We start from the raw sequence: 16,910 nt of genomic DNA, 5'->3' as shown, positions 1-16,910 counted from the left end.
CTTTGGGATGGTGTGAGAGTGAGTTTCATTTTTTGCTGAACTGTTCTTTTTATTTTACCTGGCAAAATACTATGAAAATATTTTTTCCTATAGTTTGTCACTTGTCAGTCATTTCTTGTTGCTTAAACAGCAAGACCCCATGAAACAAACTATCTTCGATCTTTTGCAGGGGAAAGAAAGCTTTGAGCAAGAAGAAGCTGAAAAGGCGCCAAAAAGTCAAATCAAAAGTGAAAACAAGAACAAAGGTAAGACTCTAATTTCATTGCTACAGTTTGTTTCATTTTTGTTTGCACTGAAATTGTTTTACGGTAGTTTCATTTTTATATTCTTGGAAATTACAAGATTTCATACTCTTCTGCATTAGACATTAAAAATCATTTTAGATTGTATAGCAATTTTCATTTTAATGTAGCAATTGCAATTTTAATTGCAAACCCATTGCTGCATATGATGTAGGCTTTGTTTTTAACCTCTTAGCATTCCTGAAAAAGGCTAAAAATGCCTAAAAAGCACATAAATTGTACCTGCTGGGTTGATTGTATCTTAAAACGGTTTACATCATTTGAATCACAAGAATTTCAGCTTTCCAAAGATATGTGACATCTTTAGCTTTTTGGTTTTGAGTTGTGTTTGATGAAGTTTTCTGTTAAATAATGCAGTGTCCCTCCCATGGTACACTGGAATTTTAAGGGGTAAAAACTTTATATTAACATTCATCACCAGGGTTTCCCGCAGAAAATTTGTTAGTTAAGGTGGTATTGGGTCCAAGGGCATGGCAATCAAAGGGGCGGGGCGTATGCGTCATGATGAAAATTAAAATATTTCAGTAAAATAAATAAATAAAATATTTATTTTTAAAACACTTAAATAAAACTTAATTTTGAAGAAACTATGACAAAAAATGAACATATACTAGATTATTAATGAATTCAATGTTTTTACCTCTAATGGGAATAGCTGTGTGATGAAGTGAAAGTAAAGGGTTAATAAACACAAAACTGAAGCAGATGTTGTAGAACGTCTGGCGAACGATGATAGATAGCGCAAAAATGGTAAAAACTTATTTCCCACTATTATTTCCCACTATTAATTACATTATCTTAAAGGAGTGTAACTTCTGTAGCATGTAAATAATGCACATAAATAAAGTGAGCAAGAGCGCTCAACAATCATATCGAATCAACAGGCACGTGAGACCCTTGCAGGTTGCTCAAACAACAAAATCACCAGCTAACTATACTTTAAAATTGCAAGAACTATAGACTAATACAATAACAGGCTGGCTTGAATAACCCCAAAACATAAGTCCACTTACAGTTCTCACGGACATGTGTTTTATCAACTGGCTATCTTCCAGACATGACGGACCACGTCTTATCTAATTTCGGCCGTGTGGTGCGCGTGCATGCTCGCGGTGTGAAGCTTGTCCACGCTATTCTCCGAGTTGTTTTATCAACTGGCTAGTTATCCTCCAAACAGTGACGGTCCGGACCACTTTCTCACGCATGCCCGCTAGTGGTGTGATGCGCGCTATTCTCCGAGATGCACTTGACAGCCTTTTGTGCAGCAAAATTATTATTTTTTTTGATGACCTTGTTAAGGCGGTAGGGTTTCCAAGCTTAGGCGGGCTGCCTTAACTGAAATATGCTATGGGAAACCCTGATCATAATATGATTATAATTTGATATAAAAGCTTATGTGTCATAATGTTAATGTGCCGTTTAAGTTTAAAGGTCTTGTTCTTTCTGTGTTTTTGAAACTTTGATTGTTTATAGTGGGCAATATAACGTATTCATGTTTCACATGTAACAAAACCCGTTTTTTCACACAATTTTCTTATATCTATTGCGCTGTTTTACTGTCCTAAAAACGGGCTTATGTCTCCCTTGTTCCATGAAGTCTCTCCTTCAGAAATACGTAACAAGTTCTGATTGCGTAGTTTGTTTAGTGTGTTGTGATTCGACAGCAGCTTAGCTGTAGGGCTGTCACAATGATTAAATATTCGTCTCATTGCGATAGTTTGACTTCATTGAAATGATTTCAGATCACCGCAATGATTGCACATCTTTCTAAAAAACACAAGGGGTAGCTGCAGAGCCTGTATTAACGGGACTGTATCTGTATCAGATGGCGCTCATTAACTGACAGTGTAACGTGATGCATTGCAAAGCCATTCAATACAGTGAAATATCGCATTCATAATCGCGGATGAATCGACCGCCGAAATGTTTGCCGAAAGTTTGTTATTTACATGCGTATTGCCGGTTTAAACCTTCATTTTACCTTGCAGCCTGTCATTCAGCACGAGTACAGAGCGGTAGCTTGCGTCTTAAAGCTACTGTAACTTAATTAATTTCCCAATCATTTTAAAGAGAATATCACTCTTTGCTCTTGACCAGGGATGTCCCAATCCCAGTTTTTCATTTCCGATCCGATACCAGTTCTGTTTCATTCCTCCTGACTGCCGGAGGCGGTGCTAAACACTAGTGGATTATCGCTGCCAAGCTAGATAGGTCGAGAAAACATAAAAACATAGTCACGACGTGATGCAGACCGAGACGCAAGGATAAGTACCGTAGCAGCTCGGTGCACAGCCTCTTTCGCTTTCTCGCTGTGATAGGTCATTGTTGCGCTGTCTGGTGCAGCTCGTCTGAGTTGTGAAGATTCGCCCTGCCGAGCTGTGACAGCGCTCTCAATACTATCATCTTGGAAGTTAGGATTATTTTCTGTGGACGTGAGTCTATTATTACTTCATAATAGTGTTTGTGATACCTCGTGCTTCACGGTCCTAACCGGTGGCCTAACCACACTCAGGTTGCGTGCCCTCACAACCTGATTTATTTCTTGATATTGTCTTTTGCAGTGTATTGTTGTCGTGTTAAAGCCAATTTATACTTTTGCGTCGGGGTTACGCCGTAGGGTACGCCAGACGCTACGCACGTAGGCAACGCCGTCATGAGCATTTATACTTCTGCGTTTGTGTTGCTCTGCAGTTACACCGCCGAAATGCGTAGGAGGAAACATAATACATTCACGCCGACCAATCACAGATCTTGCGGTCCGAGTCGTTTCGACGTGTAGTTACATTTTTGAGGAGGTGCACGTCAGGTACTGCGAAGGCTACGGCGACAGGGTTCGCGTCTATGCGTGTGTTACGGCGTACCTATAACGCGCACCTAACGCAAAAGTATAAATTGGCCTTTAGCGATACCCTGTGTTTCACGGTACTATCCGGTGGCGGGTCTCTAAAACACTCAAATAAAACTTAATTTTGAAGAAACTATGAAAAAAAGGAACACATACTAGATTATTAATTAATTAAATGTTTTACCTCTAACGGGAATAGCTGCGTGATGAAGTAAAACTAAAGGGTTAATAAACACAAACTAAACCAGATGTTGGCGAACGATGATAGATAGCGGAAAATGTTTAAAAACTGATTATTTTCCACTATTAATTACATTATCTTGAAGGAGTGTAACTGTAGCATGTAAATAAATAATGCACATAAATAAAGTGAGCAAGAGCGCTCAACAATTATATCTAATCAATTATCTCATTTCGGCCATGTGGTGCGCGTGCACGCTCGCGGTGTGAAGCGCGTCTGCGCTATTCTCCGAGATGTTTTATCAACTGGCTAGTTATCCTCCAGACAGTGATGGTCCTGACCACGTCTTTCTCATTTCAGCCGTATGCGGTGTGATGCGCGTACGCGCTATTCTCCGAGATGCACTTGACGGCCTTTTGGATTTATTTCTTGATATTGTCTTTTGCAGTGTATTGTTGTCGTGTTAAAGCCAATTTATACTTTTGCGTCGGGGTTACGCCGTAGGGTACGCCAGACGCTACGCACGTAGGCAACGCCGTCATAAGCATTTATACTTCTGCGTTTGTGTTGCTCTGCAGTTACACCGCCGAAATGCGTAGGAGGAAACATAATACATTCACGCCGACCAATCACAGATCTTGCGGTCCGAGTCGTTTCGACGTGTAGTTACATTTTTGAGGAGGTGCACGTCAGGTACTGCGAAGGCTACGGCGACAGGGTTCGCGTCTATGCGTATGTTACGGCGTACCTATAACGCGCACCTAACGCAAAAGTATAAATTGGCCTTTAGCGATACCCTGTGTTTCACGGTACTATCCGGTGGCGGGTCTCTAAAACACTCAAATAAAACTTAATTTTGAAGAAACTATGAAAAAAAGGAACACATACTAGATTATTAATTAATTAAATGTTTTACCTCTAACGGGAATAGCTGCGTGATGAAGTAAAACTAAAGGGTTAATAAACACAAACTAAACCAGATGTTGGCGAACGATGATAGATAGCGGAAAATGTTTAAAAACTGATTATTTTCCACTATTAATTACATTATCTTGAAGGAGTGTAACTGTAGCATGTAAATAAATAATGCACATAAATAAAGTGAGCAAGAGCGCTCAACAATTATATCTAATCAATTATCTCATTTCGGCCATGTGGTGCGCGTGCACGCTCGCGGTGTGAAGCGCGTCTGCGCTATTCTCCGAGATGTTTTATCAACTGGCTAGTTATCCTCCAGACAGTGATGGTCCTGACCACGTCTTTCTCATTTCAGCCGTATGCGGTGTGATGCGCGTACGCGCTATTCTCCGAGATGCACTTGACGGCCTTTTGGATTTATTTCTTGATATTGTCTTTTGCAGTGTATTGTTGTCGTGTTAAAGCCAATTTATACTTTTGCGTCGGGGTTACGCCGTAGGGTACGCCAGACGCTACGCACGTAGGCAACGCCGTCATAAGCATTTATACTTCTGCGTTTGTGTTGCTCTGCAGTTACACCGCCGAAATGCGTAGGAGGAAACATAATACATTCCACCGAGATGCACTTGACGGCCTCTTGTGCAGCATTTTTTTTTCCGGACGAGCTAGTTAAGGCGGTAGGGTTTCCAAGCTTAGGCGGGCCGCCTTAACTGAAATACGCTGCGGGAAACCCTGCATTCTCTTTGCAGAAGAAATATTTGTTGTGCTTATTTATTTAAAACAATAATATACCTAATTATTGCAAGTAATATAACAAAGTTATCTGTAGTGTTACTTTATTTAGAAAAAATGTTAACAGTTACAGTCATCAAAGAGCTTGCATATCAGCTTAAAAAAATCGGTATCGGCCGATTATGAAGATAACAGATCGGTAATCGGTATCAGCTGCAAAAATCCTGATCGGAGCATCCCTAATGTGCATGTTTAATTCATACAATGAAAACTGTGCTGTGTTTAATTTCAGTACTTTTAACAGGTATAAGCATTTGAAAAGGCATATTAAATATTTGTTGTGCTTATTTAATTCTCTAACAAAATACCAATAATATACCTAATTAAATAATATAACAAAGGCAACATCTGTGGTATTATTTTATCTAGAAAAAAGCTAGCAGTTACAGTCATCAAAGAGCTTGCATATTAGCTTAAAGAATCGGGCATTGGTATGGGGCGATCATGACGACAAGAAATCGGTACTCCATATCGGCTGCTAAAATCCTTATCAGAGCATCCCTAGTAAACACATACATAGTAAAAATGTTGGGAGTGGCAGGTCACGATTGGCTGTTACTTGGCAACCCATGTGTTACACGTTTCCATGACAACAGCTTCCTCAAGCTCCTCCGCTGAGCACTTATACTTTAGCTGGCAGCAGGGTTTGTCTCACTGAGTATGTGGCTTATAACAATGCTCAGAAAATAGGCAAAGACCCAGAATGTCCTAAATTGGATATTGTGTATTGTCTTCCCATTCCCTAAAGCATGTGTGAGGGCAATGTCTGATTGTGTTTGGATATCCTTTCCCAGGCACTCTGTTTTCCCAAGTGGATGTGAGTGCTTCACAGGCAGGGGTACGAGAGAATAATGTGATTGTAGATAGTGGAGGGGGGATATGCAGTAAAAATCCTCCACTGTAAAACCCAGCTGGATAAGGAGAAAGAGCTCACTTATATTTTTCCTTTTTCTCTGCCACAGCCTTAAAAGGAACTCCATGCCTTTGTTTGCTCATAAACAACTGGGTGGAGTTTCTTCAGTAAGGAGATCGCTCCAAGACATACTGCTCAAATGTCTTTGCATTTGTGTGATGAATTTAAGGAGCTTAAGTTTGTTTTTCCCCCATCTGATTTGAATTATTACTAGTATGATCTGAGATATGAAAGAAACCCAAATGTTATAAGGTCTCTGTTGAAAGCTGGACAGCTGATAAAAGTATTTGTTGTTGTTTTCTAAAGTAAATCACTTTAGTCAGTGCCTCCTATCATGCATGTGAAGATTAAATTCTAAGATAGGGAAAGGAAACATTGGGTCACCTTTACTAATAATTGCGTACGGTTTTTTGTATTTTATTGAACTTCACGAAAACGATCCGCCTAATTCACAAAACATGCGTACAGACATTTTTTTGTTCTTATACTTGTTCTTTTGTTAGTGAATTTGGAGTGTTTTACATGAGCAGCCGCGTGCATGAGGTTGGTAATTTGCATAAAACACACCCAAACCAGCTCCATAAAACGGTTTTCCGCAGCACAACGCTGGTCCGTAGAAAATTTTAGAGCAGTTTGTCATGGAAGCAAAAGAGCTCGAAAAGAAATCACTGATCGTATTTATTATCGGTAAAGTTTCGTTTTACTTTGCATTTTTTATTTGGGAGGTTTTGCTGTTGCTGGAGGAGGCCAGTGCTGTCCACCGACTGGGGTAACATTAAATAAGTATTGGATGCGTTATATGACATTTAATTAATATGACAGAGACGCGCATCTGTATCTAAAATAAAACAGGCAGGAGATCAAGTGATTGATGTTTGGACTTCTCATAACATTTACATGGACGTTAAGCAGATGCTTTCATGTAGAGATTTAAAAAGTGAGGAGGGAAAGCGTGAAGATTTGATTGTGCATCTTTTTATATGTATAAAAAAATAAGTGGTCTATAATAATGTATAGTATAATGTATAAAATAATAATAATAATAATAATATAGATTATGTTAATAATATATAATACAGAAAATATTATAATATAAAATATGATCATGGACATATATCAACATTATCATACACATTATTATTATAGCCTAGTTTTTGATTATGATGTACATGAATATTGAAAGTGGTTTTAGGTTTTCTGGAATTTTGCATACATTTAGAAGAAATTTTGATTCGAAAGTTTTTGTTGAATCATGATTTGTTTGTGAAAACTTTCGTACACTCATCTCACGCACAAATTTGTGTGTACGCATGTTTAATGAACGAGCCCCAATGTTTCTAAAACTCCATTCCATTTTTTATCCTTAATTGGATGCACCTGTTTGAGGTTGTTGCATAAAGCATAAAGACACCTGCATAAAGACACCTGTCCACCCATACAATCAGTAAGAATCCAACTACTAACATGGCCAATACCAAAGAGCTGTCCAAAGACACTAGAGACAAAATTGTACACCTCCACAAGGCTGGAAAGAGCTACGGGGAAATTGCCAAGCAGCTTGGTGAAAAAGGTCCACTATTGGAGCAATCATTAGAAAATGGAAGAAGCTAAACATGACTGTCAATCTTCCTTGGACTGGGGCTCCATGCAAGATCTCATCTCGTGGGGTCTCAATGATCCTAAAAAAGGTGAGAAATCAGCCCAGAACTACACGGGAGGAGCTTGTCAATGACCTGAAAAGAGCTGGGACCACCGTTCCAAGGTTACTGTTGGTAATACACTAAGACGTCATGGTTTGAAATCATGCACGGCACAGAAGGTTCCCCTGCTTAAACCAGAACATGTCCATATGGATGATCCAGAGGAGTCATGGAGAAAGTCATGTGGTCAGATGAGACCAAAATAGAACTTTTTGGTCATAATTCCACTAAACGTGTTTGGAGGAAGAAGAATGATGAGTACCATCCCAAGAACACCATCATGCTTTGGGGGTGTTTTTCTGCACATGGGATAGAGGGACTGCACTGTATTAAGGAGAGGATGACCGGGGCCATGTATTGTGAGATTTTGGGGAGCAACCTCCTTCCCTAAGTTAGAGCATTGAAGATGGGTCGAGGCTGGGTCTTCCAGGATGACAATGACCCATAAAACAAAGCCAGGATAACCAAGGAGTGGCTCTGTAAGAAGCATATCAAGGTTCTGGCGTGGCCTAGCCAGTCTCCAGACCTAAACCAAATAGAGAATCTTTGGAGGGAGCTCAAACTCCATGTTTCTCAGTGGCAGGTCAGAAACCTGACTGATCTAGAGAAGATCTGTGTGGAGGAGTGGGCCAAAATCCCTCCTGCAGTGGCCAAAATTCCAAACCTGTTGAAAAACTACAGGAAACGTTTGACCTCTGTAATTGCAAACAAAGGCTACTGTACCAAATATTAATATTGACTTTTTCAGGTGTTCAAATACTTTTGAACATATAACTATATTTGCAGCTGTATCATACAAATAAATAGTCTTAAAAACCATACATTGTGATTTCTGGACTTCCTCTAGATCATCTCTCCCACAGCCGACATGCACCCACGATGACAACTTCAGACCCCTTCATGACCTCCAAGTGGGAGAACCTGCAAAACAGCAGTGTGTTCAAATACTTATTTTCCTCACTGTATAACCTTGATAAATATGGTTATGACACCAAAACCTACTAGCCTAGCTCATATATTTCTAATATTAAGATGCGACTTCAGTGTGTGTGTACACAGCGGATGTGTGTACACAACGAGTAAGTAATGAAATTTTTTTCACCTATTCCTCTGAATATTTAAGTTGACAAGGACTCAAAACACATGCTTAATGGTGTCGCACTGGCCCTATTGCACAAAAGACAGTTCTAGTGTCAACTGGCCAGAGCATCGTTCACAGTGGCCCTGGGCCATCGGGCTATCCTTATTGTCAAGCACTCACAAGGTGTATCACATCTGGTGTCTGTGTGCGTGCTTTGAGTGTGTGCGCTGAGCTCACATGTCAGAGGAACAGCTTCAAATTGCTTGAAAGTTTAAACTGTAACACCGTACCACAATTGTTCATGATCTAAAAGTCTACACCCCAGCTGACTTTTCCTATCCATAAAACTTTGAACAAATGATGGGACTGATTTTTGATTTAATGTAAAAAAAGCTTTTTTGTTGTGTTTTTACTAGTTATTTATGGCACATCGACTTGCAGCAAAGCCTATAAATGACATCAGCATACTGTCCACTGATTTATAGTGACTAATTTTGAAACCTGGCTGCGGTTATTTAAGTACTTTATTGATTCAGTTGGTTGACGGTAATCCAGTGAGCAATTTGATTTTGCACGGATGCTTTCCAACACCTTTACACCAAGAATATCCGGCATGTTCATTTTGTGTATTTAAAAGCTAACTGCAAAGTGTTACAGACTGTGCCACACCGTAAAGACTGTTCTGGGCTTTTAGGTGGGCATAAAAATTGAAAAACATCACATTATACTGAAACTTATAGGTGCATTAAATTTTTTACTTTTGCACATTAAACCTATATATTGATAGAAAGAAGTGAAGACTGCAAAAAATACCTGCAGCTTTCCAATAATATGTAAATAAACCAGGCTTGTTGACGTATGCAGCCTGCATATGTGACCTTCGGAGGCTGCAGAAACGTTCAGAGGCATTTCATTGCCTTTTTTCTGAAATAGTATTTTGCATCATCCCTCTTTCTTTCGCCACTAGGATTTTCTGCAATGGTGCTCGTTTTTTCTCTCTTTTGTGTGAAAATTGCCGCTCCAAAATCCATCAAGTAACAACTATGTGCTTATTTTTGCGCCCTGTTACAAGTCACGCAACAGATGAGGAAGAGAGAGGAGAGAAACGATCGAGTCTTGATTGGTGAATGAATAGGGTTTGGTTTTACACTGTATGAGTGTGAGCAAGTTTGACTGATATAGCATCTTGGATTGTTGTAATGTAAATACGTGAACACATAATTACAGCATCTGAATACAGAGAAATATATGCAAGTGAATCACCGTCATTTGGAAAGAAGATTGTATTTATGTATTAATCGAGATTGTGATTCTTTTTTTTTTTTTTTCGATTAATTGTGCAGCCCAAATGGATTATAAAATAGTTTCTAGATTTGGGATAAATATAACTTATTTCTTAACCATGAACTAATTGGTAAGAATTTCATCTCCTGCTCTTAATATAGATCTTATTTAGAAGAAACGAAAGCAGCGCTTGTTGAGCTGGAGGTGTTGCTTGGATGCTATATAAGAATACTAGAGGATATAACTACTATATATGTCCCTGAGCATGTGTACTTTGTATAGCTACGTTGGGTTGATGTGTCATTTTAGGGCTTTTTAAATTTTGTAAATTTAGGGCTGCAACAACTAATCGATAAAATTATATAGTAATCGATTATGAAATTAGTAGATTAGTTGGTATGGATTAGTTAGCGTATATGTGCTGCTTTATACTAGGGCTTTGCAAAAATATCGATACAGCTAACTATCATGATATATAGTCAGTGTTGGGCAAGTTACTTCCAAAGGGTAATACATTATATATTACAAATTACTGTCATTTGAAAGTAATTAGTTACATTACAATATTACTGTCTCTGAACTGTAATGAGTTACACTACTTTTGCATTACTTTTGAGTTACTTTCATCAAAAGAACAGAAGTATGACTAGGCATTATAAAATGTTAAAATGTAGTTTGTTGCTGCTTATAAATCTAGAAGTTATGTGTTGGCCCTCGAGCTTTGAATAGGCAAAGTGAAGATTTGTGGCAAAATACAGTAACAATCACTGTCAGAATCAAAAACATAGACAAATGATCTGGTAAAAGTCTGGTAAATTATGGTACACATACCAAACACAATAGAGCCCACTATAATGCAACCTATAGCCTAATAACATGGCAAGACACGCAACCTCTTTTCATTTCATCACTCTTAATTCAGATTCACAGCACAAACCTGGCATGCACTGGATTGACACAACTTATCAAAAAGTGCTATTGGAGGATCAGGCCTCAAGGAATACAGCTCATTTCAGTACAATATAAGGATAACATGTAGGCTAACATATAATTGCTTAATAAAGCAGACAAACAGAGGAGCACTGCTTTTGCCAAACAATGAATATAGGCTCCCATACAAAGGCTGGTAAAACTTTAAACAGTGATGTTTAAATGTACTAAATTATATTTAGATAACCATGTTAAGGTCTTCACTAATGTTATGTTGTAGTTTAGGTTGCTGTTTGTAATAAAACTGTAGATAGCATAGGAATAGCCTAGCACTGTAATCATAGCAAAGCTTACCTTGTCATTGCTGGTGTGATATGGATTTTACTGGCAACATTTGTAAAAGTCTCTTTACTTCTGAAGTTCAAGCAGCACAGGAGACCGATAGAAACTTTCTGTTGCTTTTACTTAGTGCTCTTATTCGCAAAATTATGCGTGTGCGGCGCTACCGGACCTGATTGCGACCACTTTAGTCAATGCTTACGGCCGCGGACTTCCACATGTCTATATTTGACGCGCACCGCGTCCAAATCGCATTTCAAATACAAAGTTAAAGTAAAAATTAACATGTTGCATACAGCACGTGGAAACAGACATACGCTGCGTCTCAAACCGCCTACTTCCATACTATATAGTAGGCAAAGAGTACGAGAAGTAGTGATTTTCGCCCACTATATAGTATAGAAGTATGCGGTTTGGGACGCAGCCATAACTATTACACGCAGCTTTTTCATGTGTGGATGCTGGTCGCGCGCATTGGTCAAAAAAATAAAAAATAAAATAACACAGTCTAATTTTGAAATGCATTGTTGTAACGCGCTCGTTACTAAGACTGTAACGAGTAAAATATTACCAAAATTTTATTAGTAATGCGTTATATTACTGCGTTACAGCAAAAACTAATATATTACTGTAATATATTATATTTTGTAATGCGTTACTCCCAACACTGTATATAGTATGGAAGTAGGCGATTTGGGACCCAGCTAAGCACTTTTTCTTCTTGCGACGCAAGCTGCATGTTTATCAGGCGCATCTTCTTCTCATTGCATGACCAGCTTGATTGACAGCAAGGCTGCGTTGCTAGGTCCTCGACCTTTAGGCAGAGCTCTGAATTGGATTTTATAACCGGTTCTGCAGTTTGATGTTTTTTTTCTGTGGTTTAGAGATGTAAGGATTTGATTCATTAGTTGTAGGTATTTGGGCTGTAAATAGTCATTGGGATGCTTTTGGGTTCATTTTGAATTGCCATTGGACTGGTTTTGTTATGCGGATCTGGCAACCTGACAGGAAAATGACTGAGGCAAAAGTGCAAAAGAACGTTGATTAATTAAAGTTTTATTTTATACAATTTGTATTTGTTTAATTGTTGTTTATTTGTTTCATTGTGTTTTTTTAATAGTAATGAACCACAAACTAAGCATCTGTTTTAAAGTTAAGGGGGTAACCACTAACCAGATTTTTATTACTGTAACAACGCATTTGGCTTATTTATTTTGCTAATGTTAAGTCTCATCAGGGACTATCATTGAAGTTTAAAATGAGTTTATTTATCTTCCTCACGCACACCACTGATTACATTTTGTTTATTTATATTTTGACATTTAAATATATTTTATTTGACATTTTAATATTTAAAACGTTTTTAACTTTTATTCTATTGCTAGTCAGTGAGTCTATAAAAAGAAGAGCTCAAGATTAGATGAAAAATGTTTGTATGAGATCTACCAGAAACCCAGTTGTTTTGTCTTAGCTAGCGGGATATTGCTTTAACCAGATTTGCACATGGGTAGGAAATTACAGGAAGTCCATTAGGCTATGAGCCATGACTAAGATATGTGTGGCCACCTAATGACTACAGAGGTGGGGTTGGGGGCTGACGTCACTCGGCCTAAAAATGAATGACCTTTTCCATTATATCATTCTTATATGTGTGTTTGTATATGCAAGTTTCATATATGTATACATTTAATATGAATTCATAAGATTTCCAAGCATTACACATTATGTAATATGTATACATTATATAATTATAGTGTTTATATTTATACACTCATAATGTATGCTTACATACATTTACACTTATAATGCACATCTACATTTGAATAAATACAACTGCGGTGACATAAAAGTTTGGAGATGCCCACACCAATATATTTCTTCAGAACTAAATGAATGTTTTACTCTTAATATAACAGCTATTTGGGTAGTCTTACATGTGGCACCTTATCAATAATATCAGTTTTACCCAGGCTCATAGATAATGGAGGTGTGGTTAATCTTTGTCGGTGCTTATGTACATTTAATGTCATGGATATATAAACCTACCTTGACATAGGAAAATCAATTAAGTACCTTATTCCCTAAGGCCTGTAGTACTACTGTACATGCATATTAGACCACTGCCTTTTGCCACAGGTTTTCCTCTTCTTGTGTATCACTCCTAATTTTCCTCCTTATGTCTTGCAGGCAGAGGTTCTCGATGGGGCCTTTCCAGTGCCGGACATCAAACTCCACAGCAACCCCTCTGCATTCAACGTCTACTGTAATGTGCGGCACTGTGTGCTTGACTGGCAGCAGAAGGAGGCCACGTTGGCCCTGGCCTCACGCAATTCTGTGCAGAGCGGAGACTCGGACAGTGAGGAAGAGGAAGAATGCCGTGAACCTGCTGTCAAACTGCCGAAGGTATGAAAACCTGTTTTTGTACACCCGAAATGGCAGTAGTTTACTCATTTTTTTATTTGTTAATTTTATACTTGATGGGTGGACAAAAAAGAGCAACACCGTCATGACCGCAACCTTCTTAAAACTGATGCCATTAATGCGAGCGCTTCATTAAAACCCTAACAATGATTACTTAATAACTGTGAAAACATGCATCTGCGCGCACATACAAACAATTCAATGCATCTGTTTAGTGCTGTTGCAGAAGGCTACACGTGTCAAGCAGTGGTGCTTTCATGAGGTGCCTTTTTAAACGCATCGGTCCAGCGGAACGCGATCATATTTTAAACACAATCATATTTTAAACACGAGGGACCTGTTGCTACAACTCATTGAAATGCATATAATAAACAGGATTAATACCTAGTGATCTGACTTCGGACAGCACAAGCTCTATCTGCACGTACGCGAGAGTGAGAGAGGCGCCAATATGCAGCGGGTCATATTTTAAACAAAAAGTAAAGTTTGGCTCAGCTCGCATGAAACGCATTAAATTGAACAAATACACAAGGATTACAGTTTAGTTTATGATTAGACTTCGGACAGACGCGAGAGCGCGTGCACGTGCGACAGAGAGAAGCGCAGCTGGATTTAGTGCTAGAAGGAGTCCAAGACGCGCGCATTAATTGCAGGTACGTGCAAAAAGGAATTCTCTCTTTACAAGCTCTCCACGTAAAGTAAAGCCCACAAACCCTCATGCGAGGAAAAGCATGCATTGTGGATGTTAATGTAAAACTATGATGATGATAATAATAACAACCATTCGCCAACTATCGTCATGACTATCGCCATGAAAGCCTGCCATTGGCGATATGTCTGAAGATCGTCGATACACGATACTATCGTCTATCGGCACAACCCTAACATGCTTAAATAAACCCAAAACATAAGTCCACTTACAGTTCTCACGGACACCCATTTTATCAACTGGCTATCAGACAGTGACGGACGTCTTTCTCTCATTTCGCGTGCACGCTCACGGTGTGAAGCGCGTCCGCGTTATTCTCCGAGATGTTTTATCTAACTGGGTAGTTATTCTCCATACAGTGAGGGACCACATCTTTCTTTCATTTGGCTGTGTGGCGCGCTTGCCCGCTCGCGGTGTGAAGCGAGTCCGCGCTATTCTCCGAGATGCACTTGACGGCCTTTTGTGCAGCAATTTTTTTTTTGCATGACCTAGTTAAGGGGGTAGGGTTTCCCAGCTTAGGCGGGCCGCCCAAACTGCAAAGTGCTGGAGGAAACCCACATAGAACTTGCATGAGAACACTCCCTCCGTTCAAAACCGTCTACTTCCATACTGTGTACAGTTGAAAGAAAAAGTATGTGAACCCTTTGGGCTTACTTGGATTTCTTTATAATTTGGTCATAAAATGTGTTCTGATCTTCATCTAAGTCACAACAATAGAGAAACACAGTCTGCTTAAACTAATACCACACAAACATTATACGTTTTCATGTTTTTATTGAACACAACATGTAAACATTCATAGTGCAGGGTGGAAAAAGTATGTGAAACCCTAGGCTAATGACTTCTTCAAGAGCTAATTGGAGCCAGGAGTCAGCCAACCTGGGGTCCAATCAATGTGATGAGATTGGATGTGTTCATTAAAGCTGCCCTGTCCAATAAAAAACACACACCAGTTTTGAGTTTGCTCCAGCCCTAACTGAACGTACGTATTTAGAAAAAAATGCAGTAGGAACTTCAAATATCAGTACATACTGTAGCACACAACACATGATTTCTGTGTTTGCCCTCTATGAACTTATGTGAAACGGCAACACCTCATTAAAAGACATTTAAAACATCTTTCACATCCAGCAGTTTATATGATTTTTTTCAGTGGAAGTAAAGCACACCACTGATATATAATTCTTCTCAGCACAACGCTGTTGCTATAGTAATGGATTTTCTCCAGATTTACTGCAGAGAAATGGCCAGTGATTCAGATAAGGTCTGTTCTGCTGTGTAATGGTGGCTTTATACTGAACAAGATAAATGATTCATTTAATTTCGTTTGGCATAAATATTGCTTGACTTATTGTCTTTATGAGCCTGAAGTGCTGGTTCGGGAAGTACATAAAATTTATTTACCCTAACATATTAAACATTCAAGGCTGAGCTAGCAGGAGTTTTGAGGTTATTAAAGGATGGAATATGCTTCTGTCGAATTGGCAAATCCCTAGTGACATACTATAATACCCATAACCCTGATCCACCAGTCAAGGAGCTTGCTGTTATGAAAGCAGGAATCATGGGTGACTGACTCAGCATTTATTGCCCACTACATTTACCATTGTGAGTGACCAGTGACGTTATTAAATCAATTCCTTTACCTTCTCAATAAGCCTGTTGGAATATTTTGTAATGCAATTTTGATATCTTGGATTTTGTACTTGATGTTGTGATTCATCTAAGAGCTGGTTGGATGGATTCACAGCTTTTTGTTAAGGCCTAAAATATGCTACCTATTGTGAAATCACCGTATCTCACAGCCTTTTGTGGTTTATTGCTTTTATTAAAGGCCAGCAACTACATTAGGATAAAAGATACCAATGTACATTATCGACATCCGTCAAAAACATAGGGCCCTATAAAATCCGTTAAATTTTTTCCCAAATTCCGGTTTATTTTTTCCCAAATTCCGTTTTCTCCGGTTTAATTTTTGCAAATTCCGTTTAAATTTTTGGCAATTATATTTTTTACCCTTTACTTTTATTTTAGTCATAAAAAGAGTGTGCCTTTAATGTTAATGATTAAAATGTAAATGATTTGGGGAAAAACTGGATAACAGGATTACTTAATGACTATAAAAGATACACATGCACATACACATACACATGCACACGCGCGCACACACACAACTCAATTCAGTGCATTATTTTTTAGTGTTGTTGTTGCAGGAGGCTACAACAAGGTGTCAACGCAGTGGTGCCTTCAGAAGTGCCTTAAACACATCAATCCAGCGGAACGCGATCCATATTTTATACACAATCGCTTGAAATGCATATAACTTTACAAACATACACAGGATAGTGATCTGACTTGGGACAGCATGAGCACGCAGCTCTTTGCACGTGCGAGCGAAAGAGAGACAGAGAGCGGCGCCATGATGCAGATGATTATATTTTTAATGCGAGGGATAGTTAGTTTGCCTCAGCTCGCTTGAAATGCATAAAATTGAA

General features: G+C 38.8%; 1 protein-coding gene across 21 annotated transcripts in view; it reads left to right on the top strand.

Annotated features, from left to right (window-relative positions):
- The window catches only part of mycbp2 (MYC binding protein 2), a 134,268-nt gene that overhangs the window by 2,298 nt on the left and 115,060 nt on the right, over positions 1-16,910 (top strand). For all 21 annotated transcript variants that reach the window (XM_073854933.1, XM_073854926.1, XM_073854924.1 and 18 more), the window contains exons 2-3: positions 170-245; positions 13,473-13,688. In XM_073854933.1, the coding sequence (XP_073711034.1) occupies positions 170-245; positions 13,473-13,688 (292 nt within the window). The remainder of the gene's footprint in view (positions 1-169; positions 246-13,472; positions 13,689-16,910) is intronic.

Source organism: Misgurnus anguillicaudatus, chromosome 17, assembly GCF_027580225.2.
Source record: "Misgurnus anguillicaudatus chromosome 17, ASM2758022v2, whole genome shotgun sequence".
Lineage (NCBI taxonomy): Eukaryota > Metazoa > Chordata > Actinopteri > Cypriniformes > Cobitidae > Misgurnus > Misgurnus anguillicaudatus.
This window is presented reverse-complemented; position numbering and strand designations above follow the sequence as displayed.